The sequence below is a fragment of the Jaculus jaculus genome, chromosome 1 (assembly GCF_020740685.1).
Source record: "Jaculus jaculus isolate mJacJac1 chromosome 1, mJacJac1.mat.Y.cur, whole genome shotgun sequence".
Lineage (NCBI taxonomy): Eukaryota > Metazoa > Chordata > Mammalia > Rodentia > Dipodidae > Jaculus > Jaculus jaculus.
The window spans coordinates 243786913-243812563 of record NC_059102.1 but is presented as its reverse complement, the minus strand read 5'-3'; the positions used below and the strand labels follow the sequence as shown (position 1 = coordinate 243812563).

Here is a 25651-nt window from a genome sequence, read left to right as displayed (position 1 = left end):
CGGTTAAGCGCTTGCCTGTGAAGCCTAAGGACCCCGGTTCGAGGCTCGGTTCCCCAGGTCCCACGTTAGCCAGATGCACAAGGGGGCGCACGCGTCTGGAGTTCGTTTGCAGAGGCTGGAAGCCCTGGCGCGCCCATTCTCTCTCTCTCTCCCTCTATCTCTCTGTGTCTGTCGCTCTCAAATAAATTAAAAACAAACAAACAAACAAACAGTTTGGAGGAGGGTTTGGGTACATCCTAGAATACCCCTCTATTGGAACTTGTCAAATGTTTTTCTCATGATTAGACTGGGATTATGGACTTTTAATCAGAAACTCAGAGGTGAGGTACCCCTTTGATGCCATTGTTCTGAGGCTGAGTAGTGTGAACCTGGTATCTGCTGGGATTGACCTCAGTTCACGAGCTGCAGTAGTGTTTGTCCGCTTTCTTTATCACGACAGTTTTCCCTTCTACACTGTACTATATTTGTTGGAAAGACACTAATTGAAATGTTCACACTCAGACAAAAGCTTAAGCAAAGCATCCAACCCCAGTTTCTTATGCGTCTTTAAAATGTGTCCCACCGTCTGTATTCAAAGCTCTTCCTTCTGCCTGCCCAGGCCTGCCTCCCACTACCGTATCCAAAGCCCGTGCTAATTCCCAGAGTCTGGATCCAGGTCTGCTACACACACAGCCGCTCATCTGCAGGAGAATAGCTCTTCCCTGCTGTTCTGACCATCTCATTCCTGCTTGCCTTTAAAGATCTAACCAGACACTTTTGCTTCCTATGGAACCTTTTTGGAATCTAATTCGTTTCTAAATTCTAAATGGTATTTGATACTGACATGGCCCATCCCACCCCACACACCAGCATTCACAGTTCTGTCTACGTTGAAAGTGACTTTCTTTTGCTGGAGGTGAAAATGCGGCTTGTTCCTGACCTCAGCTTTCATGATAAAGCTTTAGTTTTCTCAGCCTGCAGACAGAAATGACACTGATCACAATCTTGAGTAGTTCTCAAGAGTTGAAGGGGGCTGGAGACATGGCTTAATTGTTAAGGCGTTTGACTGCAAAGCCTAACAACCCAGGTTCGAGTCCCCAACACCCACAAAAAGCCAGATGCACAAAGTAGTATGTGTATTTGGAGGTCATTTGCAGCAGCTGGACGCCCTGGCACACCCATTCTCTCTTTTCTGTTTCTCTGCATGCAAACAAATGAAATACATATAAAAAAAAAATTAGGGCTAGAGAGATGGCTTAGCACTTAAGCCGCTTGCCTGCAAAGCCTGAGGACCCATGTTCAACTCCAGGTCCCATGAAAGCCAGACACATAGGTGATGCAAGCATTTCAGGTCGCACATGCGCACAAGGTAGAACACACATCTGGAACTCAATTGCATTGGCCGGGGGCCCTGGAGCACCAATTCTCTCTCTGTCTCACACACACACAATAACAACCAAAAAAAAAAAAAAAAAGTTAGCTGGCTGTGGTGGCACACTCAGGAAGGCAGAGGTAGGAGGATCACCCTGAGTTTGAGGCCACCCTGAGACTGTATATTGAATTCCAGGACATCCTGGGCCAGAATGAGACCCCACCTCAAGAAAACAAACAAAAAGGATTAGGGGCTAGGAAGATGTCTCAGTGGGTAAAATGCTTTCCACACAGAATGAAGATGTAAGCGCCTACGTAACATGCCAGGTGTGGGGGCGCAAGCCTGTAATCCCAGTGCTGGGGTGGGGGTTGGAGGTGGGATCCCTGGGGCCTGCTGGCTAACTAACTAGCCTAATTAGTGAGCTTTAAATTCAGTGAAGGGCCTTGTCACAAAAAAATAAGGTGGTGGCTGGAGAGCTGGTTCTGTGGCTAAAGGTACTTAATTTACAAAGTTTAATAGCCTAGGTTCAGTTCCCCCAGTGTGCATGTAAAACCAGATGCACAAAGTGGCGCATGCATCTGGAGTTCATTTGTGGTGGTGGGAAGCCTTGGTTCTTTTTCTCCCTCCCTCTCTCTCCTTGCAAATAAATAAATAAGAATATTTTTTTAAATGAGGTGGGGCTGGAGAGATGGCTTAGTAGTTAAGGTCCTTGTCTGCAAAGCCTAAGGACCTAGGTTCAATTCTCCAATACCCATGTAAGTCAGATGCACAAGATGGCATATGCATTTGGAGTTCATTTGTAGTGGCTAGGAGCCTTGGCATGCTCATTCTCTCTATCTGCCTTTTTTTTTTTTTTCTGTCTCTCAAATGAATACATAAAATACTAAAAGAAAAATAAGCAAATAAGGTAGAAACCAGGTGTAGTATCTTACACCTGTAATCCCAGCTCAACACTCCGGAGGCTGAGGTAGGGGGAATCCCTACCATGAGTTTGAGGACAGCCTGGGCTATAGGGTGAGTTCCAGCTCAGCTAGGCTAGAATGAGACCCTGACTCAAAAACAAACATAATAAGGTGAGGAACAAGAGAGGAAGACACCCAACATCAACCTCGGGCACACAGACAAGTACAGGCACACACATGCACACACATTTGTGTAAGGTATTAGATATGAGGTAACCAAGGAAACTGCAGCTGTGTCTTGGAATCTGAGCTTTCTGATAGTCAAGAGTGCCTGCCCCTTTGCGGTTAGCCATCCTTGAGGCTCCTCCTATTTCATCAGAAACTAAGGCACTGGGGCATTTTCCCATATGTATACTAACATTCATCTCCTTCTGGGCTTTTCTAGAAGCTCATGAGAATAAATACCCTAAAAAAGGAGGTCTTGGTTTATCATGATTTGGTAGGGAAGGGGGTCATCTTACACTGTGATTATGTGAACCGCTTAACCACTGCATCCATACTCACAAAAACATTTTTAGAATCCACAGTGCAGGACTCAACTTGATCCTTCTACCTTTGGGGCAGTGTGCACCGGTCTTTGTTTGGAATGTTTGCTTTGCTAAATAAACTTGCTTAAACTGGAGAAAGAGAGAGAGAGAACGAGAATTATAATCATCTAGATTTGTCCTTAAAAGGATGACCAGAAAACAAATTAAATCTTAAAGCCTCTGGCACTTGGGAGACTGAGACTGAAAATGATTTAATCCCAGGAGTTTGGAAATATAAAATGGATACCATAAAGGATAGTTGGACAATATAATGAAACCCTCTTTCAAACAAAGAAGAAATGAAAGAAAGAAGGCAGGCTCATATAGCCAACGCCTACAATATACTTCTGAAGAGTTAAACTTTAAGAATTGAGAACACATTAATCAGTGTCTGGCCATGAATCATGACACATGCCTATAATTAATTCAAGCACTTGGGAAGTAGAGACTAGAGGATCATGAGCTCAAGGCCATCCATTTTTGACATTAAAGACCATGTCAAAATATTAAAAAGCTGCACATGCCTTTAATCCCAGCACTCAGAAGGCAGAGGTAGGAGGACTGCCGTGAGTTCAAGGCCATCTTGAGACTGCATAGTGAATTCCAGGTCAGCCTGGGCCAGAGTGAGACCCTACCTCAAAAAAACCAAAATAAATAAATAAATACAATAAAAATTCGCTTACTCCTACACACTTCTGCTTTTCTTTGTCTTACCACAAGTGCAAAGTATTTATTTGTCCAATAAGAAACTACTACAGGGGCTAGGGAGATGGCTTAGCAGGTAAGGCACTTGCCTGTGAAGTCTAAGGACCCAGGTTTGATTCCCTAGGACCCACACATAAGCCATATGCACAAGGTGGCACATGTGTCTGGAGTTCGTTTGCAGTAGCAAGTACTAAAAAAGAAAGAAAGAAACTATTACAACAAGGCCTGGAAAGATGGTTTAGTGGTTAAGGTACTTGCCTGTGAAGCCTAAGGACCCAGGATCAATTCACCAGTACCCACATAAGCCAGGTGTACAAGGTGACACGTGTTTGGAGTTCGTTTGCTGTGGCTAGAGGCCTTGGTACGTCCATTCTCTCCTTTCCCTTCTTTCTTTCTCTCTCCTTCTCAAATAAATGAATAAAATATTTAAAAAAGAAAAAGAAGCCAAGCATGGTGGCGCATGCCTTTAATCTCAGCACTCGGGAGGCAGAGGTAGGAGGATCGCTGTGAGTTCAAGGCCACCCTGAGACTACATAGTGAATCCTAAGTCAGCCTGAGCTAGAGTAAGACCCTACCTTGAAAAAAAAAAAAAAAAAGAAAGAAAGAAAAGAAAAGAAAGAGAAAAGAGGGCTGGGGAGATTGCTCAAGAGATAACATGCTTGCCTGCAAAGCCTAACAACCTAGGTTTGACTCCCCAGTACTCACTACAGCCAGGTGCACAAAGAGACACGTGCATCTGGAGTTCATTGGCAGCCCCTGGAGACCCTGGCATGCCAGTTCTCTCTTTCTTCCTTTCTTTTCTCACTCCTTGCAAATAAAAATAGAAAAGGAAAGGAAAGAAAAAGAAACTACTACAGTGAGAAGGACATAGAGCCCATGATGACAGGGTCAGAGAATAGGTTTAGGATTTTGAGGTGCCCCCCAGGACAGGTACAGTAGAGAATGGACCCTCGGTAGTGTGTCTGCCCTGCCAGGGGGCACCGTACTGTGGCATGTATTCCAGGGAATATTAAATACACAACAGCAGAGTTCATGCCAGAGACAAATTGGCTGGCAGGAAGCTACTAAGGATTCCCTGAGATTTTTCTTACACCTGCCAGTGACTTCCTCCGAGTTCATGTAAGACGCTCCTGTTCTGGAATCCTCTTGTCTTCTAGGTTTGCTGGCTGACTCCTGAGCAGACTGCCGGGAAGAAGAAACCCTTTGTCTACACCCAGGGCCAGGCGGTCCTGAACCGGGCCTTCTTCCCGTGTTTTGACACTCCTGCAGTGAAATACAAATACTCAGCTCTTGTTGAGGTAAGGTGACTGAATTGGTGTTTGTCCCGGGGATTAAGAATGTAATTTCAACTGGGTGAGGTGACTCATGCCTGTAATCCCAGCACTGGGAAGGGAAGGTGAAGGCGGGAAGGTCAGAGTTTCACGGTCATGCTTGCTACCTGGTGGATTTGAGGCCAGCCCAGGCTACATGAGACCCTGTCTTGACCCTGCCTCAGCTCCCCCCAAAATACCATCTCAGCCAGGCATGGTGGCATGTCTATAGTGCCAGCACTTGTGAGGTAGAGGCAGGAGGACTGTGTGTGAGGTCAGTGCCAGTTTGATATCTCTACTATGTAGCATGATCCTTATCTCAGAGAGAGAGAGAGAATAAAACAGAAAGAGAGATCTCACATTTCAGCTGGTAAACCATTATATACATTTAGGGTACGAGTGAAATTGTTTTTCCGTATGTATGTATGTATGTATGTATGTATGTATGTATGTATGTATGTATGTATTGTTTGTGTTTGTTTGTTTTTCAAGATAAGGTTTCACTCTAGTACAGGCTGGCCTGGAATTCATTAGGTAGTGTCAGGGTATCCTCGAACTCACAGCGATCCTCCTACCTCTGCCTCCTGAGCGCTGGGATTAAAGGTGTGCGCCACCATGCCCAGCTCCTTATAAATTCTTTTTTTTATTTTGTTTATTTTATTTATTTATTTGAGAGTGACAGAGAGAGAAAGAGGCAGAGATAGAGAGAGAATGGGCGCGCCAGGGCTTCCAGCCACTGCTAACGAGCTCCAGACACGTGCGCCCCCTTGTGCATCTGGCTAACGTGGGTCCTGGGGAATTGAGCCTCGAACTGGGGTCCTTAGGCTTCACAGGCAAGCGCTTAACCGCTAAGCCATCTCTCCAGCCCTCCTTATAAATTCTTGTGACTACAGAATTTTTTTTCAGACTCTTCATGTTCTCCAAGGTAGACTCTGAGTCATCATCATCACCATGTATGTTTCCGTTATTGTTCAGGCTAAAGGGGGCTTCTCCTGCCAGGCGTGGTGGTGTACACACGTGGTCCCAACGCCCGGGAGGCTGAAGTAGTAGTGTCCGCACACGTTTGAGGCCGGCCTGGTCTACGTAACAAGTTCCAGGACAGCCAGGGCACATAGTAAGAACTGTCCTCAAACAAAACAGAACAAGGGCTGGGGACATGGATCAGCAGTTCAGAGGGATTGCCACCTAAGCATGAAGGCCTGAGAGGGCCCAAGACCACCTATTTGACTCTCCAGAACCCACATAAAAAGCTAGGCATGGCCACACGTCTGCCCATGTCTCTCTACCTTTGGTGCTCCCTGACCAAAACATAGCTGGTTTGAGTTGAGGGAGAGACCTTGTCTCAAGGAAATAATATGGATGAGCAATAGAAAAGGGTAGCTGGAGAGATGGCTTAGTGGTTAAGGCACTTGCCGGTGAAGCCAAAGGACCCAGGTTCAATTCTCCAGAACCCACGTAAGCCAGATGCACAAGGTGGTACATGTGTCTGGAGCTTGTATGCAGTGGCTAGAGGCCTTGATGCACCCATTCTTTCTCTCTCTTGAATAAATAAATAAATAAATAACAACAATTAAAAAGGAAGAAGAAGAAGAAGTAAAGGGCTTGAGGGATGGCTTAGCAGCGAAGGCTTTTGTCTGCCAAGCCAAAGGACCCAGGTTCAATACCCCGGACCCACATAAGTCAGATACACAAGAAGGCGCACATATCTGGAGTTTGTTTGCAGTGGCTGGAGCCCTGGCATACCCATTCTCTCTCTCTCTCTCCCCCCCCTCTTTCTCCCTTTTTCTCTTTGTCAAATAAATAAATAAAGGGGAAAGTGGGGGGGGAGGGAGGGAATTACCATGGGATTTTTTTTTTTTGAGTTTTCTTTTTCTCTTTTTAATTTTATGCATTTTTCTCCTTTTTTATGCGAGAGAGACAGAATGGGCAGGCCAGGACCTCCAGCCACTGCAACTGAACTCCAGATGCATACACCCCCTTGTGTGATGTGTAATATTGAGCACTTGTGTCCCTGTGCATCTGGCTTATGCGGGACCTGGAGAGTCAAACATGTGTCCTTTGACTTTGCAGGCAGGCACCTTAACCAATAAACAATCTCTCCAGCCCTGACTCCTTTTTTTTTTTTCTTTTTTTCTTTTTTGAGGTAGGGTCTTACTCTAGCCCAGGCTGACCTAGAATTCATATGTCGTCTCAGAGTGGCCTTGAACTCACAGTGGTCCTCCTACTTCTGCCTCCCAAGTACTGGGATTAAAGCGTACACCAGCATGCCCGGCTTCTTCTTCTTCTAATTTTTTTTTAAATTTTTATTAACATTTTCCATGATTATAAAATATATACCATGGGATTTTTTTTATAATCATGGAAAATGCTAATAAAAATTTAAAAATAAATAAAAATAAAAATATGGAAAAAAAAAAGAAACGAAGAAGAAGAAAGAAAAGGGCAGCTGAGACAGGCGTGGTGGCGCACACCTTTAATCCCAGGACTCCTCTTGAGTTTAAGGCCAGCGTAAGACTACATAGTGAATTCCAGCTCAGCCTGGGCTAGAGAGAGACTCTACCTCAAACAACAACAACAGCCAACCACGTTTGCATGTGCCTTTAATCCTAGCATTTGGGCGGCTGAGGCAGGAGGATTGCCACGAGTTCAAGGCCACCCTGAGACTACAAAAACCCCAGAGATTCTTCAGGTGAAGTCACCTACACTCTCTCCGTTGCCAGGTCCCAGATGGCTTCACAGCTGTGATGAGCGCAAGCACCTGGGAGAAGAGAGGCCCCAATAAGTTCTTCTTCCAGATGCACCAGCCTGTCCCCTCTTACCTGATAGCTTTGGCCATTGGAGATCTGGTTTCGGCTGAGGTTGGACCCAGGTAAGCAGCAAAGACCCCACAGGCAAGGTTCGGTGGACCCTAGGGGCTAGGAGCACTCTAGCCAGAGGACCTGCTGGGTGGATCTTGGCGCAGTGTGACAGCGGATCCACTGCACGTGAGAGGAGCTGGTGAAGGTGCTTGTGCATGCCTCTTCCTTCTTTCTCTTCCCCTCCTGCCCTCTGGTTTGAAGCCTGCTGTCTGGAATGGCATCACCAGAGCTGCTGGAATAGCAGCAACTGCTGTGCTGCGTCTGCAGTGTCAGTGATGGTGCAGCTCAGGCAGCGGTTTGAGATGGATCCTTTTTTTTTTACTTATCGGAGAGCGACAGAGAGAGAGAGCGAGAGAGAGGCAGATAGAAAGAGAGAATGGGCACTCCAGGGCCTCCAGCCACTGCAAACCAAACTCCAGACGCGTGCACCACCTTGTGCATCTGGCTAATGTGCGTCTTGGAGAATCGAGCCTCGAACCGGGGTCATCAGACTTCACAGGCAAGTGCTTAACCGCTAAGCCATCTCTCCAGCCCTTGAGATGGATCTTGATGAGTATCTTAAAGCCTTCCCAGCCGCTATATTCACCTTTTTTTTCCTTTTCCTCTTCTTTCTTTCTTTGTTGTTTTTTTTTATTAAATATTTTTAATTATTTATTTGAGAGCAACAGACAGAGAAAGAGGCAGATAGAGAGAGGGAGAGAGAATGGGCGTGCCAGGGCCGTCAGCCACTGCAAACAAATTCCAGACACATGCGCCCCCCTTGTGCATCTGGCTAACGTGGGTCCTGGGGAGTCGAGCCTCGAACCAGGGTCCTTAGGCTTCACAGGCTTTAACCGCTAAGGTATCTGTCCGGCCCTCCTTGTTGGTTTTTTGAGGTAGGGTCTCACTCTAGTCCAGGATGACCTGGAACTTACTATGTAGTCTAAGGGTGGCCTTGAACTCACCTGAATCAAACCACCACAGGTGGCTTAGCGTTTGAGGTGCTTGCCTGCAAAGCCAAAGGACCTCAGTTGGATTCCCCAGGACCCATGTAAGCCAGATGCAGAAGGGGGCGCACACGTCTGAAGTTTGTTCGCAGCAGCTGGAGGCCCTTGCACACCCATTCTCTATCTGTCGGTCTCTCTGCTTCTTTCTCTCATGAATAGATAATAAATAAAGATTGCATTCAGTGGACATGCAGCCCTGTGGATTTAGGGCTTGTTGCCTGGAGGAATGCCACCTCCCCAAGACCATCTTAGTTCCTTCTACCCAGCTGTGGTGAGAAGCTTCTTGGGCGTGGGTAAATGGTCAAAGCCTTCATTTTCTTGTCTGAGTAATGACCACATGCAGTTGGCTTTAGTATGGGACCAAGGCTTATTTTCTTTTTAAACTTCTTATTTATTTATTTGAGAGAGAAGGAGAGAAAGAGAGAGAGAATAGGTGTGCCAAGGCCTCTTGCCACTGTAAATGAACTCCAGATACATGCGACACTTCGCTGGTCACTGCAGTGGTCTCACCTCTCTGTTTCTCCGTGCTTAGGAGCCGCGTGTGGGCGGAACCCTGCCTGATTGAGGCCGCCAGGACAGAGTACAGCGGGGTGATAGAAGAGTTTCTGGCCACAGGAGAGAAGCTTTTCGGACCCTATGTGTGGGGAAGGTGTAGTATCAGTGCCAGACAGCTCTCCAATCTCCTTCTGGGATTGCTTCCCTTCCTTCTGTCTCCTAAGCAGGTTTCCTGAAGAGAGGAGGAAGACAAGAGCCAGGGGTGAGCTGGCCTCTTTATGGTTAATAAGGGACCTAGGAGGGAAGATTCTGGAAGTGATAAAAACTTACTGTCAAAGCTGGGCGTGGCCAGGTGTGGTGGCGCACGCCTTTAATCCCAGCACGCGGGGAGGCAGAGGTAGAAGGATCGCAGAGAGTTCAAGGCCACCCTGAGACTACATAGAGAGTTCCAGGTCAGCCTGAGCTAGAGTGAGACTCCACCTTGAAAAACCACTAAAATAAAATAAAATAAAAATGCTGGGTGTGCTGGAACATGCCTTTAGTCCCAGCACTCAGGAGACAGAGGTAGGAGGATCATCAAAAGTTCAAGGCCACCCTGAGACTACAGAGTGAATTCCAGGTCAGCCTGAGCTAGAGAGAGTTCCTACCTTGAAAAAAAAGACAAAAAACATGCTGTCAAGTTAGAGGAGGGAAAGGGCCTTTGTTGACTTGCTTTTCCTCCTGGGAGGAAGTTACCCCCATTTGTCCTTTGACCTGTTCAGTCTTTAGATACTGGCTGGTCTTTCTGCCCCTGAGTTGTCTGTTAAGTGAGCTAAGTGTGAGAGAGTGTGAGGCTCACACCCAGCTTGGGAGAAGGGAGAGAGGGGTTGAGCTGTGTCCAAGAGATGGGGCACGGAGGCCGGGGAGCCTTGCAGGAAGGAGCCAGGGCCTCAGGCTGTGTTTTCAGCGCTGCGCCTGACACCGTTCTCCACCCGTGTCATATGGCTGTAGCTCTGTGGGCCTGAAGGACGGGAGAGCGAGGTCTGCTGTGAGGTGCCAGGGCTCCCCGTGACCTCCGGTTTCTTGGCAGGTATGACTTGCTCTTCATGCCGCCATCCTTCCCATTTGGAGGAATGGAGAACCCTTGTCTGACCTTCGTCACCCCCTGCCTGCTGGCAGGTGACCGCTCTTTGGCTGACGTCATCATCCACGAGATCTCCCACAGCTGGTTTGGGAACCTGGTCACCAACGCCAACTGGGGGGAGTTCTGGCTCAACGAAGGCTTCACCATGTATGCTCAGAGGAGGATCTCCACCATCCTCTTCGGTAAGGTGCCTTCCTGACCAGCGCCCTGCCTTGTTCTTAATGCTTTTTCTGGGATTTCCAGGTATAGGTTTAGATGAAGGGAGGAAGTAGTTGTATAGACATAGATGGCTAAATGTACTCGCTGTTTGTTTGTTTGTTTGTTTTTGAGGTAGGGTCTCACTCTAGCTCAGGCTGACCTGGAATTCAGTACGTAGTAGCAGGTTGGCTTTGAACTCTCAGCAATCCTCCTACCTCTGCCTCCCAAGTGCTGGGATTAAAGGCATGCGCCACCACCACCAGCCCATACTCACTGTTTTTAAGCAAAAAAAATTTCAGTTCCACAGCCTGCCAGTAGAAGCAGTATGGATCATAGTTTACGTTGAGTAGACTGACTAATGGGTGAACTCATCTCTATGCCAGTTTTTTTTTTTTTTAATTAGGAAGGAGTTTATTAGAAGTTTTTTTTTTTTTTTAACAGCCCAATACTTTATTTATTTATTTGAGAGTGAGAGACAGAGAGGTGGGCATGGCAGGACACTTCTTTAGTCCCAGTACTCTGGAGGCAAAGGTAGGAGAATAGCTATGAGTTTGAGGCTACCCAGAGACACACCGTGGAATTGTGCATATATTTTTTTATTCTTTTTTTTTTTTTTTTTCTTGCTCTAGCCTAGGCTGACCTGGAATTTACTATGTAGTCTCAGGCTGGCCTTAAACTCACGGTGATCCTCCTTCCTCTACCTCTTGAGTACTGGGATTAACGGCATGTGTCACCATGCCCAGCTATTCTCTATTTTTTTTTTTTCTTTTTTTGAGGTAGGGTTTCACTGTAGCTCAGGCTGACCTGGAATTCACTATGTAGTCTCAGGGTGGCCTCGAACTCATAGCAATCCTCCTATCTCTGCCTCCCCAGTACTGGGATTAAAGATGTGCGGCACCATGCCCGGCCTATTCTCTATTTGTTGAGACAGCTGGCATCAGACTCAATATGTAGGAAGGATGACCTTGAACTCCTGATCCCCTGGTCTTCACCTCCCAAGTGCTAGGATTATAGGCACGCATCCCAGCCATGCTGACCCATGGCTTCATGGATGGTAGACAAGCTCTCTACCAACTGAGCCACGGCCTGCACTGTGTCATTAGTGAATTGATGAAAGGAGGCTCCTCTGTGCTACATGCTCTAAGAAATGCATTTTCTTTTCTTTCTTGGATGTGTATGAGTGTGTGTGTGGTGTGTATGGTACGTGCACATGTATATATGACCATGTGTGTATGAGTATGTGTGTGTGTGTGTGTGTGGTGTGTGTGGCATGTGCACATGTATATATGACCATGTGTGTATGAGTGTGTGTGTGTGTGTGGTGTGTATGGTACATGCACATGTATCTATGACCATGTGTGTATGAGTGTGTGTGGCACGTGCACATGTATCTATGACCATGTGTATGTGGTGTGTATGACATGTGCACATGTATCTATGACCATGTGTGTACGATTGTGTGTGTCGTGTGTGTGGTATGTGCACATGTATACATGACCATGTGTGTACGATTGTGTGTGTCATGTGTGTGGTATGTGCACATGTATACATGACCATGTGTGTACGATTGTGTGTGTCGTGTGTGTGGTATGTGCACATGTATACATGACCATGTGTGTACGAGTGTGTGTGGTGTGTATGGTATATGCACATGTACACATGACCATGTGGTGCCCATGACTAGCCTGTGGCTGGGTGCACTCACCTGTGGTGGCCAGAGGGAATTGTTAAGTGTCTTTCTCCATTGCTCTTCTGCCCATTGATACTTGAGCCAGAGTCTGTTATGGAGCCTGGCCCCCTCCTCGTCCCTCTCCCTCCCCTCCCTCACCCCATAAGCTCCAATGAGTGCGTAGTCTCTGCTCCCCCGCAGTACTGGGGTTACAGACATGCATGGCCATGCCCAGCTATTTATGTGGGTCCTAGACATGTCTGGGGCCTCCTCAGGCTATCATACTTGCACAGCGAGTGCTCCTAACTGCTGAACCATCTCTTGATCCACCTGCCTCAGTCCTGGGAAGACAGGTATGCATCACCACACCTACCTGTGCTTTCAGTTCTGTGGGCCTGTTGTGAGGAATGGCTCTGCTTGGTCATGCGTTCACTAACTTATTTTTTTCGACAGCATCTCATGTAGTCTGAAGCTGGCCTACAACTCCCTCCCTGTTAGCTGAAGATAACCTGTCTCCACCTTCTGGAGTATTAGGCTTAGAGGTGTGCACCACTGTGCCCAGTCTTATTGGTGCTGGACATTGAACTCAGGGCTTTGTGTATGCTGACAGGAACTATGGCCACTAGGCCACATTCCCAGCCACTTATCTTTATTTTCATTGATCAGATCTATTTGGCATACATTGAAAAGCATAGAAATGAAGGCTGGACATGGTGGTGCACACCTTTAATCTCAGCCCTCAGGAGGCAGAGGTAGGTTGATTGCTGTGAGTTTGAGGCCACCCTGATAGTGCATAGTGGATTCCAGGTAAACCTAGGCTAGAGTGAGATCCTACCTGGGCTAGAATGAGACCTTACCTCAAAAACAAACAAACAAACAAAAAACAAAACATAATGAAAACATGGAAATGAGAAAATTTATCTATAATTTCACTATTCAGGGATAATCAGTTAGTTAATGTATATCCTTCCCTTTTTGGTTTTTCGAGGTAGAGTCTCACTTAGCCCAGACTCACCTGAAACTCACTGTGTAGTCTCAGGGTGGCCTTGAACTCACACTAATCTTCCTACCTCTGTCTCCTAAGTGCTGGATTAAAGGTATGGGTCACCACGGCCAGCATTTTCTTTTCAATGTGAGACAGAGAGATTGAGAGTTGGCCCACCAGGGCCCCCACCACTGCAATCAAACTCCAGGTGTGTGTGCCACCTTGTGCACATAATGCAACATTGTCCACGCTTGCATCATTGTGCATCTGGTTTATGTGGGATCTGGAGAGTTGAACATGAGTCCTTAAGCTTTGCAGACAAGCACCTTAACAGCTAAGCCATCTCTCCAGCCCTCCCCACCAAAAAAAAAACCCACCCTTTTTGAGACAAAGTCTCACCACTATGTAACTTTAGCTGATCTGGAACTTGCTATGTAGGCCAAGCTGGCCTTAAGTTTGATATGTAACTGAAAATGTCCTTGAAGTATAAGGGGAGGGGAGGGGAGAATAAGCTGCAAAACAGAAGAAAACAAAGCAGAATGAAATCAAGAGAAGTCTCTTGGGTCTGGAGAGATGGCTTAGTGGTTAAGAAACTTGCCTGCAAAACCTAATGACCCAGGTTTGATTCCCCAGTACCCGCATAAAGCCAGATGCACAAAGTGGCGCATGCATCTGGAGTTCATTTGCAGTGGCTAGAGACCCTGGTGTGTTCATTCTCTCTCTCTTTTATCTCACTTCTCTCTGCTTGCAAATAAATAAATAAATAATAAAGGCCAGGTGGTGGTGCACACCTGTAATCCCAGCACTCGGGAGACAGAGGTAGGAAGATCACCGTGAGTTTGAGGCCACCCTGAGACTCCATAGTGAATTCCATGGGCTAGAACAAGAGCCTACCTGAGTGGAGGCCAGAGGACAACCTTGGGTGTCATTTCTCAGGCGTCATTTACCTTTTCGCCCCATTTTTATTTCTGTGTGTGGGTGGGAGTGTGTTGGATGTGTGTGCCATATGTACGCACTTGCAAAGGCCAGAAGAAGACACTGGGTATTCTCTTCTTTTGCTCTTAGCAATTCTTTTGTCTCCTTGGTACTGGGGTTACAGTCATGTGTGAGCATACCTGGCTTTTGGGGGACAGGGGGTTTGAGAAAGGGTCTTGCTGTAGCCCAGGCTGACCTGGAATTCACTAGGTAGTCTTAGACTGGCCTTGAAATCACAGCGATCCTCCTACCTCAGCCTCCAGAGTACTGGGATTAAAGTTGTGTGCCACCATGCCCAGATCCTGGTAGGGTTTCGCTTTAGCTCAGGGTGACTTGGAATTCACTATGTAGTCTCAGGGTGGCCTCGAACTCACAGTGATCCTCCTACCTCCCGAGTGCCAGGAATAAAGGCATGTGCCACCATGTCTGGCTTATCTGGCTTATTTATTTTGGGAGGGGGTAGAGAGGGAGAGAGAATGAGCACACCAGGGCCTCTGCAACTGCAAACAAACTCCAGATGCATGTGCTACTTGTGCATCTGGCTTTATGTGGGTCCTGGGGAATCAAACCCAGGCAGGCTGAGCCATCTTTCCAGCCCCCATTCCCCATTTCCACCCCATTTCTGTAGGTGATGGAAATTGTGCAGCAAGCTCTTACCCACTAAGCCATCTCTACAGATTCCCATTCGCCTTTTGTGGGATTGTCCTGGCTTGCCATGTAGGCTAGACTATAATCAGATGAAAACATTTTAAGGAGCTGGGCATGGTTGCACACACTGTTAATCTCAGCACTAGATAGGAGGATCGGTATATGAATTTGAGGCCAGCCTGGGACTACATAGTGAGTTCCTGGTCAGCCTGAGTTGTAGTGAGATCCTTCCTCTAAAAAATAAAGAGGGGGGGGGGTGAGGGACAAAGAAGAAAATATCTTAAGGTTCTACAAGAGACCAAATTGTTAACTAAAGATAAAAATGGGGCTGGGTATGGTGGTGCACGCCTTTAATCCTAGCACTCAGGAGGCAGAGGTAGGAGGATTGTTGTGAGCTCGAGGCCACCGTGAGACTACATAGTGAATTCCCGGTCAGCCTGGACCAGAGTGAGACCCTGCCTTGAAAAACAAAAGAATAAATAAATTAATTAAAAATGGGGGCTGGAGAGGTGGCTTAGTGGTTAAGGTGTATGCCTGCAAAGCCAGTGGACCTCGGTTCAATTTCCCAGGAACTACGTAAGCCAGATGCACAATATTGCACATGCATCTGGAGTTCATTTGCAGCGGCTGGAGGCCCTGGCATGCCCATTCTCTCTCTCAAATAAATAAAAAGTAAATACAAAGAAATAAAAATGGGCCTGGAGAGATGGCTTAGCAGTTAAGGCACTTGCCTGTGAAGCCTGAGGACCCAGGTTGCACAAGATGACATATGCATCTGGAGTTCATTTGCAGTGGCTAGAGACCCTAGGGTGCCTCATTTTTTCTGTCTCTCTTCCTAGCTCCCTGCCTCTTTCATAAATAAATAAAAATGTTCTGCTGATGGGGGAAAGTAACTGCCAGGGAGAAGGTGTCCTCCTAGGGAGATGACAGCCTAGGTGAACCCCGCCCTTCGTAGCCCAGAGCTTTAGAGCTAGACACTGAGTCACATTGTTTATTACTGTTATTTGCCCTCTGGTCCTCGGGGCAGTAATGCTATAGAGCCTCAGACCACAAGGGGACAGCACAGCACCTCTGCCAGGAAAATGCATTTGGGTGTGATGACAAACTTGGGGCTTGTGGTTTGTTTTTGGCCCAGGGGCAGCTTACACCTGCTTGGAGGCTGCGACGGGGCGGGCTCTGCTGAGGCGGCACATGGACGTCTCCGGGGAGGAAAACCCACTCAACAAGCTGCGGGTGAAGATTGAACCAGGTCCGGAAGGCTCTTCTGTCTTCTTCCTCCAGGAAACTGCACCGGGAACCCCAGGCCACATATTGATCAGGGCACAGTGGGAACCCTTTCCTTGGGAAGGAGGAGCCTTCCCTGCCCTAGAAAGCCAACTAAACCCAACGCCTTCGGCCACTAAGTTCTTCTTTTTTTTTTTTTTTTTTTAATTTATTTATTTATTTGAGAGAGACAGACACAGAGAGAAAGACAGATAGAGGGAGAGAGAGAGAATGGGCGTGCCAGAGCTTCCAGCCTCTGCAGACGAACTCCAGATGCGTGCGCCCCCTTGTGCATCTGGCTAACGTGGGACCTGGGGAACCGAGCCTCGAACCGGGGTCCTTAGGCTTCACAGGCAAGCGCTTAACCGCTAAGCCATCTCTCCAGCCCTCGGCCACTAAGTTCTTAAGGACTCGACCACTACTTTGCAGATCCGTGTCATACCACATGTGCTCTCCCATTCCTTTTCATCATCTTTCAAGACGTGGGGGGTGCTAGCCTTCTTTTACACACAACCTACTGAGAACCAGACAAGCCTGGTGACTTGTCCCAGGTCATGAACCTCATCAGGTCCCAGGTCAGGGCTTCTCATTTTCAAACATTTTTTCTTTAGTGCCGGGCGTGACTAATCTAAACGCCTTTTGTGCAATTGAAGCTCGGTGTCACTAGCTGTGAATATCAACTTGTACTCTGGTAATTAGCTTCTGTCTAGAACAGTTGTAGAAACAGCACCTTCTGGGAGGGGAGGTTGGCTGTGTAGGTGGTGACCAGTACGGTTCAAAGAGTGTGTCATGTTCAAGCCTGAATTAATGGCTCTACCCAGGCAGAGCTCATCCTGCTGGTTCCACCAGACCACTGTTCTCCTTGTCCCCTCCTTTTTTTGAGGTAGGGTCTTGCTCTAGCCCAGGCTAACCTGGAATTCACTATGTAGTCTCAGGGTGGCCTCGAACGCATCACCTCTGCCTCCCAAGTGCTGGGATTAAAGGCGTGCGTTACCACGCCCGGTTCCCTGTCCTTTTCTTAAATGCATGGTTACTGGCCCTCTGTGATCACCTTTGAAATATTTTGGGAGAGCCCACCAGCACGCAGGCAATGTTGGCTCTGCCTTGCCTGGGGAAGCTGCAGGCTGAGCCCTTCCACAGAGCCGCCGGAGAGTAGAGGGCGGTAGGTCCTCAATCCTCAGTTTTACCTGCTTTCTCCTGCCAGGCATTGACCCCGATGATACCTACAACGAGACCCCCTACGAGAAAGGTTTCTGCTTTGTCTCATACCTGGCCCATCTGGTGGGGGATCAGGATCAGTTTGACAATTTTCTCAAGGTATAGTCAACGTTGTCAGGGGGAAAAGGACGAAGAGCAGATTAAAAACAGCTGGGCCAGGTGCGAGGAGGGTAGATGCAGGGGGCGCAAGAGGTAAGGGCTCAGAGAGGGCCTGAGCAGAGGAGGGCTCCGCTCCCCCGACCTGCTGAAAGACTGAGAGCACCTCTTTATTCACAGGCCTATGTGGATGAGTTTAAATTCCAAAGTATCTTGGCCGAAGATTTTCTGGAATTCTACTTGGAATATTTCCCCGAGCTGAAGAAAAGGGGAGTAGAGTCCATTCCAGGTAAGCAGAGAACCTGGGCCACGGGCTTCCAGAGGTACTAGAGAGTGGACTTTGGGAAGCAGGCCCAGGACCTTAGACTCTTGTTCTACAGGCGTGGCGTTCTCTTTGGCGGCTCAGTTGGTAGAGCGCTTGCTTAGCATGTGTGAGGACTCTGGGTTTGATTCCCCAGTACCAAAAGACAAAACCAAAATGAGCAGTGCATTATTTTTGGTTTTTTGTTGTTTTTTGTTTTTTGAGGTAGGGTCTCACTCTGGCTGACCTGGAATTCACTATGTAGTCTCAGGGTAGCCTCGAACTCATGGCGATCCACCTACCTCTGCCTCCCGTGTGCTGGGATTAAAGGCGTGCACCACCACACCTGGCTTAAAGCCAGGTTTAAGTACTTGGAAGTGAGGCTGCAAGTCACTATAAATTCAAAGTCAGCCTTGACTATATAGTGAACTTCAGGCCAGCCTGCTGGGACAAGCAGTATATGAGAATGTGACATCAAATATTTCAAAAGAGGGCTGGAGAGATGGCTCATTGGTTAAAGATGCTTGCTTATAAGGCCTAATGGCCTGAGTTCAATTCTCCAGTACTCATGTAAAGCTAGATACACCGTGGCATATGCATCTGGAGTTCAGCTGTAGTGGTGAGAGGCCCTGGTGCACCCATTTTCTTTCTCTCTTTTTCTCTCCTTCTCTTCCTTCCTCTCTCCTTCCCTCTGCTTACAAATAAATAATAAAAAAATATTTTAAAGTAATATTTCAAAAGAAATGCAAATCCAAAACAGGGGTTGTATAGATAGTTCAGCAATTAAAGGCACTTGCTTATAAAGCCTGGTGGCCCCACTTTAAACCCCCATCTAATCACATAAAGCCAGATGGACATTCATTTGCAGCCACAAGAGATCATGGTACATCCATGCACATACACATGCATGCATGCAAACAAACATTAAACAGTGGGTCTGTATTAAAGGTGCTTGTTTGCTGGCCTGGGTTTCATTCTCCAGTACCCATGTAAAAAGCCAGATGCACAAAGTGGTCTGGAGTTTGTTTGCAGTAGCAGGTCCTGGTATATTTATATTAAACCGAACCAAACAAACAAGACTGGCTTGTCTGTAATCCCAGCACTTGGGAGGTAGAAGGCAGGAGATCAGGAGTTCAAGGTTTCAGCCACATTTGAGGCTAGTCTGGGCTACATGAGATCCTGTCTAAAAAAAAAAAAAAAAAAATTGGGCTGGAGAGATGGATCCATGGGTAAGAGTCCTTGTCACCTAAGCATGAGGGCCTGATTCACCCTGAGCTCAGTTCCCCAGCCCTTGTGTGAACAGCTGGTTTTGGCAGTGCCCAGCCGTGACCCTCATCCTGTGTGGAGCAGACACTAGAGGATCTATTGCTGGAGCTCACTGGTCAGCCATCACGATGAAAAAATAACACGTCTGGGTTGAACAAGCAACTCCTCACTGAAGCAAGGGGATGAGCAATGGAGAAAGGACCTGACATCCCCCTGCCGCCCTGTGTGCATGGGGCGTGTGCAGCTGCACCATGCCATATAGCACGCGTGTGCACGCGCACACACACATGCACACACACAGAGAATTCAACAGAACACTTCATTCCACTCTGCCTCGTTTTTCTGTGTTTCATTACTCTTCCTTCCCTCCCCTGGCTTTCCTGGCACCTGATCACTTTTAATCAGACCCTTGACTGCCTGGACAGTTGCTGTGGCCACAGTTGTCCAAACTAGAGAGCAGAGCCATCACAGTGGCCACCATCCCTGACTTAAAGTCACGGTGGGGCCAGGCATGGTGGCGCACGCCTTTCATCCCACACTCGGGAGGCAGAGGTAGGAGAATCGCTGTGAGTTCAAGACCACCCTGAGATTCCATAGTGAGTTCCAGGTCAGCCTGGGCTAGAGCGAGACCCTACCTTGAAATAAATAAATAAGGTCATGGTGGGGCCTCTTCAGGTCTTGTGAGCAGAGGGAAACCCCAGAAGCTACCGGATGTCAGCAAGGAAGGTGCTGTTTGTTTCCTCAGAAAAGCAGAGACTATTGTTAGGGGTCAGCCAATGCATTAGACACACCCCGTGAACTCTGAGTCACTCCCCTGGTTTTGGTAAAGTCAGACTCAGCCTCAGGAGCACCTACTCCTTGGTTGGAACCCTGACTTTCAAGGTCGTGAGACTGTAACTAACGATAGTTAATAATTACTGAATGCTCACTATGCACCAGGCAGTACACTAAGCTTTTATGTGTATTTGCTCATTTAATCTTCACAACTGTCAACTAAGGTAGGGCCTTGCACCCCCGTTTTACAAATAAAACTGAGGCGCCAAGAGGTGAGTTAACATGCCTACAGCTTCCCAGCTCGTTACTAGCAGAGCTGGGATAGGAACCCAGGTAGCTCAAGCGTGAGCCCCTCCCTGGTGCTTTTAATTTATTTATTTTTATTCTATTTATTTAGTCAGTTTTATTTTTTTGAGACACAGAGAGAGAAAGAATGGGCACATCAGGCCTCCAGCTGCTGCAAACGAACTCCAGACGCATGTGCCATCTTGTGCATCTGGCTTATGTGGGTCCTGAGGAATCAAACCTAGGTTCTTTGGCTTTGTAGGCAAGCGCCTTAACCACTAAGCCATCTCCCCAGCCTCCCCCTTACATGCCCACCCTGGTGCTTTTAAGCACTGTGATGTTGTGATAGAGGAGTATGACCCCTAACCCTGACCACAGTCAGGACTGTATCTATCAACTTGGCTCTGATGACACATGTTAATTTTAGAGCAAAAACCACTCACAATAGAAACAGCCACAGTCCAGTCTTGCTGGAACAGATAAAGATGCCATCCTAGCTAGGGCTCTGCTGGAGAAATGCTGTGTAGACAGCAGCAGCAAGTGCTGGAGGCTTTGGGGCGGAGAGGTGCGCTTGAGAGCTATGGGAGTTGCCTGCGCACCTTGCTATACGAGAAGAATCCTGACAGTGTTTTCTGTCCCTCTACCTTCTACTAGGTTTTGAATTTGATCGATGGCTGAACACTCCTGGTTGGCCCCCCTACCTTCCTGACCTCTCTCCTGGGGACTCACTCATGAAGCCAGCTGAAGAGCTGGCTGAGCTGTGGATGAGCACGGAACTGGACATGCAGGCCATTGAGGCAGTGGCCATCTCAACCTGGAAGACCTACCAGCTCATCTACTTCCTAGATAAGCTTCTCCAGAAGTCTCCTCTCCCCCCCGGTAAGGAAAGTAGGGTTATTTCTTCAGCATGCTAGAAGAAAACTCGTTGGGTGCAGAGCTGCATGTTAGGCCAAAGGGATACTCAGAAAGGTTGTGATCTTGCTCCTAGGAGGTGTCAGGAATAGTAGGGTCGCTGGCACTTCAGAAGGCATGTGTCATCAGGAACAAAATCACAAAGTCTTGCCTTCATCAGGTCTCAGGTTCTGTCCTACTCCTGTAAGTTAGGGGCCTTGGTTAAACCATGTAATTCTCATGACCACCCTGTGAATGACATACTGTGATTTTTTTCCCCTAGGAAACAGAATATACCAGAAAAACACCAACAGATGGATGGGCTAGGATTTGAACTGATCTTTTCTTTTTGGTGTGGGGGGGGAGCTCAAGATAGGGTCTTGCTGTACTGTAACCCAGGCTGACCTGGAATTCACACTGTAGTCTCAGAGTGGCCTTGAACTCACAGCAATCCTCCTCCTTTTTTTTTTTTTTTTTTTTTTTGAGGTGGGTTTTACTCTTGTCCAGGCTGACCTGGAAATTACTATGTAGTCTCAGGGTGGCCTTGAATTCACAGGGATCCTCCTACCTCTGCCTCCTGAGAGCTGGCATTAAAGGCGTGCGCCACTATGCCTGGCTTGAACTTGTTGTCTGAAAGCTCTTAGCCGTTAATGCTTTGTTTCTACTCTGAAAATATGTTCACCAAAGAAGTGTGTGTTTGTGTGGGGGGGACATTAAAGTAGGAGGAAAAGTGAGGAAACATATTTTGTGGGAATACACATGCATAAATCTGGGAAGAAAAATAAAGTGACTACAAGAAAAAAAGGCAGAGGACTGGGGAGATGGCTCAGCGTTTAAAGGTATTTTCTTGCAAAGCGTGACTGCCTGGGTTTTGCTTCTCTAGTATCCCTAGAAAGGCAGATGCACAAAGTGGCATGTGTGTCTGGAGTTCATTTGCAGTGGCAAGAGGCCCTGGCATGCCCATTCTTTCTCAAAAAAAAAGAAAAGAAAATGTTAGGCTCAGTATATAATAGAAATTCCCACTGCAGAGCATCAAATGAGTGGAATGAAGGGAACGTGCCCTTGGAGGACCTGAGGGCAGACGCTCAAGTGTCCCTAAGCTGGACACCCTAGACCCCCTCTTGCTTGTCATTAATAACCTATGTCTTTCTCTTTTCCAGGGAATGTGAAAAAACTTGGAGAACTGTACCCTAAGATTTCAAATGCACGTAATGCCGAGTTACAGCTACGATGGGGCCAAATCGTCCTGAAGAATGACCACCAGGAGGACTTCTGGAAAGTGAAAGAGTTTCTGCAGAGCCAGGTGGGTGTCCTCGCGCATAGACGGGACGTAGCAGCAGGCCCTGCTCTGTGGGCAGAGCCATAGGGGTCTGAGCTGCGCCAACTGGCCTCTGGAGAACCCTGCTCGTCATCCTCCTATTAGTGTGCTCCCCAAGGCTTTGTCCTGGGGGGAAAGAGGAAGTCTGCAGGCTTGGGGAGGTGGTTTTTTTTTTTAGATCAGCTGGTGAGGCCCAAGGGTATAAGCTAGTCACAGCTAACTCAAAACTGGGAAGGAGGGCAGTGCATAGCATGGAGGCTGGTCCTGGGGAAGGGACAAGCAAGAGGAGCAAAGGGCAAGTCAAGTCGTAGAGGTCCCTGCTCCCTGGAGGAGCTTCGAGACCTGCGAAGCGTTCAGACCATCTGGGTAAGAGGCTCTCGTGATAAACTGCGAATCATCGGATTCCAGAGCAGGGAGAGCCCGCCTGGGTCCTAAGCACCACCCAGAGTTCCCCATCTGTGTGAAGGAGAAGCCCCAGGCCTGTCGTCACTTTTCTGAGCCCTCTGGCCACTTGCCAAGCCTCCGGAGTTGAGTGACTTTCCATGTAGCTGCCTCACAGTTCAGTGAATTTTGACCTGTGGGTTTTCTTTGGCTTGATTGCAGGTCGAACTTAAGTGGCTCTGGGTTGTATGCGCTGCTGCAGCCTGTTAGGACTGTCATTACCTTGCTGGCTAACTGCCTCCAGCTTCCCAAAGTTTGCAGGCCCATTATGTCTCCCCATCTCATTTTTTGTGGGTGTATGTGGTCCCTTGTTAATGTGGTTTGGGATACATATTGAGGTTTTTGTTTGTTTGTTTGTTTTTTGAGGTAGGATTTCACTCTAGCCCAGGCTGACCTGGAATTCACTATGGAGTCTCAGGGTGGCCTTGAACTCACAGCAGTCCTCCTACCTCTGCCTCCAGAGTGCTAGGATTAAAGGTGTGTGCCACCACACCTGACTTGTTTTATTTATTTATTTTTTCTCAATTTTTATTATTAACATTTTCCATGAGTATAAAAAGTATCCCATGGTAATACCCTCTCCCCCTTGTTTTTTTTTTTTTTTTTTTTTGACAGAGAGAAAGAAACAAGCAGATAAAAAGACAGACAGAAGAAAAAAAAAAGACAGACAGAATGGCTGGAGGGATGGCTTAGTGATTAAGGTGTTTGCCTGCAAAGCCAAAGGACCCAGGTTCAATTCCCCAGGAGCCACATTAGCCAAATGCACAAGGGAACACATGCATCTGGAGTTCATTTGCAGTGGCTGGAGGCCCTGGTGTGCCCAGCCCATTCTCTTTCTCTGTCAAATAAATAAATAAAAATAAAATTTAAAAGACAGAGAGAAAGCTGGGTGTGGTGGCGCACGCCTTTAATCCCAGCACTCGGGAGGCAGAGGTAGGAGGATTACCGTGAGTTTGAGGCCACCCTGAGACTCCTTAGTGAATTCCAGGTCAGCCTGGGCTACAGTGAGACCCTACCTCAAAAAACAAACAACAGCAACAACAACAACAAAAAAAAAAAAAACAGAGAGAATGGGTGCGCCAGAGCCTCTTGCCACTGCAAACTCCAGATGCATGTACCATTTTGTGCATCTGGCTTTACATAGGTACTGGGGAATCAAACTCAGGTCCTTAGGCATTGCAGGCAAGCACCTTAACTGCTGAACCATCTCTCCAGCACCCTTCCTCTTACTTATGTATTTGACACACACACACACACACACACACACACACACACACACACACACACAGAGAGAGAGAGAGAGAGAGAGAGAGAGAGAGAGAAACTAGCAGATAGAAAGACAGAGAACATGTTAATTTTTTTTTTTGTTCATTCTTATGTATTTAGTTGAGAGTGACAGAGAGAGAAAGAGGCAGATAAAATGAGAGAGAGAGAGAGAGAGAATGGGCACGCCAGGGCCTCCAGCCACTGCAAACGAACTCCAGATGCACCCCCTTGTGCATCTGGCTAACATGGGTCCTGGGGAATTGAGCCTCGAACCGGGGTCCTTAGGCTTCACAGGCAAGCGCTTAACCGCTAAGCCATCTCTCTAGCCCAGAGAACATGTTAATTTTATTTCCATGGAAGTCATTATGATGGGGAAACTCCTTGTTCCAGCTCTGATTCCCATATCCCTTTTTTTTTCCTATTTTTTTTTCTTATTTTTATTTATTTGAGAAAAAGAGAGAAAGAGGCAGCTTTAGAAAAAGAGAGTGGGCGCTCCAGGGTATCCAGGCATTGCAAACAAACTCCAGACACATGCACCTCCTGGTTCATCTGTCTTCTTATATGGGTCCTGGGGAATCGAACCTGGGTCCTTTAGCTTTGTAGGCAAGTGTCTTAACCCCTAAGCCATCTCTCTAGGCTCCATATCGTTGTTTGAGCCCCAGACCATGACCACTGTCAGACTGCTGCCAGAGTCATGAGGCCAGGCAGACCTAGCAGGCTGCTGAGGATGGGTGTTTGTGTTTCTTGCAGGGGAAGCAGAAATACACTCTGCCACTGTATCACGCGATGGTGAGCGGCAGCGAGGTAGCCCAGACCCTTGCCAAGGACACCTTCGCGTCTACCGCCTCCCAGCTCCACAACAACGTGGTCAACTATGTCCAGCAGATCCTGGAGCCCAAGGGCAGTTAGAGGCTCATGTGTGAGGCCTCTACCTTCAGGCCTCACAGGTTTTCAAAAGAATTGTTTGCTCCTAAATTCCAGGATTCTAGTCAGTGTCTTGAAGTCTCTTTTCCCTCAGGGTCATCTGTTCTCTGGCCCTATGTGTCTGTGACACTTTGGCCTCTGCTGTGTTGGGGACTTCTGGCCTTCAGAGTCCTGAGACCAGAAGACCTTCCAGTGCTCCCCAGGCTGCTGTTGGAGGCAGTAAGTCTTCTGTCTTCCCACCTAAGTCGCTGTGGAGAAGCCGAGAATTTTGCTTTTTGTAATAAATGATTTTAAGCAAAAAGTAGGTAATCTGGAGTCATAGATTGAGTCACTGTTAATTTTCTGAATGCTTGCATGTTTTTTTTTTTTAGTTTAATTTTATTAACATTTTCCATGATTATAAAAAAAATCCTATGGTAATACCCTCCCCCCCACACTTTCCCCTTTGAAATTCCATTCTCCATCATATCCCTCCCCCTCTCAATCATTGTACTTACATATATACAATACCAACCTATTAAGTATCCTCCTCCCTTCCTTTCTCTTCCCTTTATATCTCCTTTTTAACTTTCTGGCCTCTGCTACTAAGTATTTTCCTTCTCACACAGAAGCCCAATCATCTGTAGCTAGGATCCACATATGAGAGAGAACATGTGGCGCTTGGCTTTCTGGGCCTGGGTTACCTCACTTAGTATAATCCTTTCCAGATCCATCCATTTTTCTGCAAATTTCATAACTTCATTTTTCTTTACTGCTGAGTAGAACTCCATTGTATAAATGTGCCACATCTTCATTGTCCACTCATCAGTTGAGGGA

At 47.3% G+C, this 25651-nt stretch overlaps 1 protein-coding gene across 1 annotated transcript; it reads left to right on the top strand.

The window, feature by feature from the left end:
- The first annotated feature begins 9320 nt into the window (after positions 1–9320).
- Positions 9321–25144, top strand: LOC101617763 (arginyl aminopeptidase). The gene is made up of 8 exons (XM_045141025.1): positions 9321–9456; positions 10264–10499; positions 15928–16041; positions 17260–17372; positions 17550–17658; positions 20650–20874; positions 22047–22189; positions 24662–25144. The coding sequence occupies exons 2-8, from the start codon at positions 10280–10282 to the stop codon at positions 24818–24820; spliced, it is 1083 nt and encodes a 360-aa protein (XP_044996960.1). The 5' UTR covers positions 9321–9456; positions 10264–10279; the 3' UTR covers positions 24821–25144.
- Positions 25145–25651: the final 507 nt, after the last annotated feature.

Bases quoted from the DNA above. Each gene is read 5' to 3' on its own strand.
- LOC101617763 (XM_045141025.1), top strand. From the start codon at position 10,280: ATGCCGCCATCCTTCCCATTTGGAGGAATGGAGAACCCTTGTCTGACC. The intron at 16,042-17,259 runs GTCCGGAAGGCT...TTCTCCTGCCAG, and splicing joins GCGGGTGAAGATTGAACCAG to GCATTGACCCCGATGATACC. The intron at 17,373-17,549 runs GTATAGTCAACG...CTTTATTCACAG, and splicing joins AGTTTGACAATTTTCTCAAG to GCCTATGTGGATGAGTTTAA.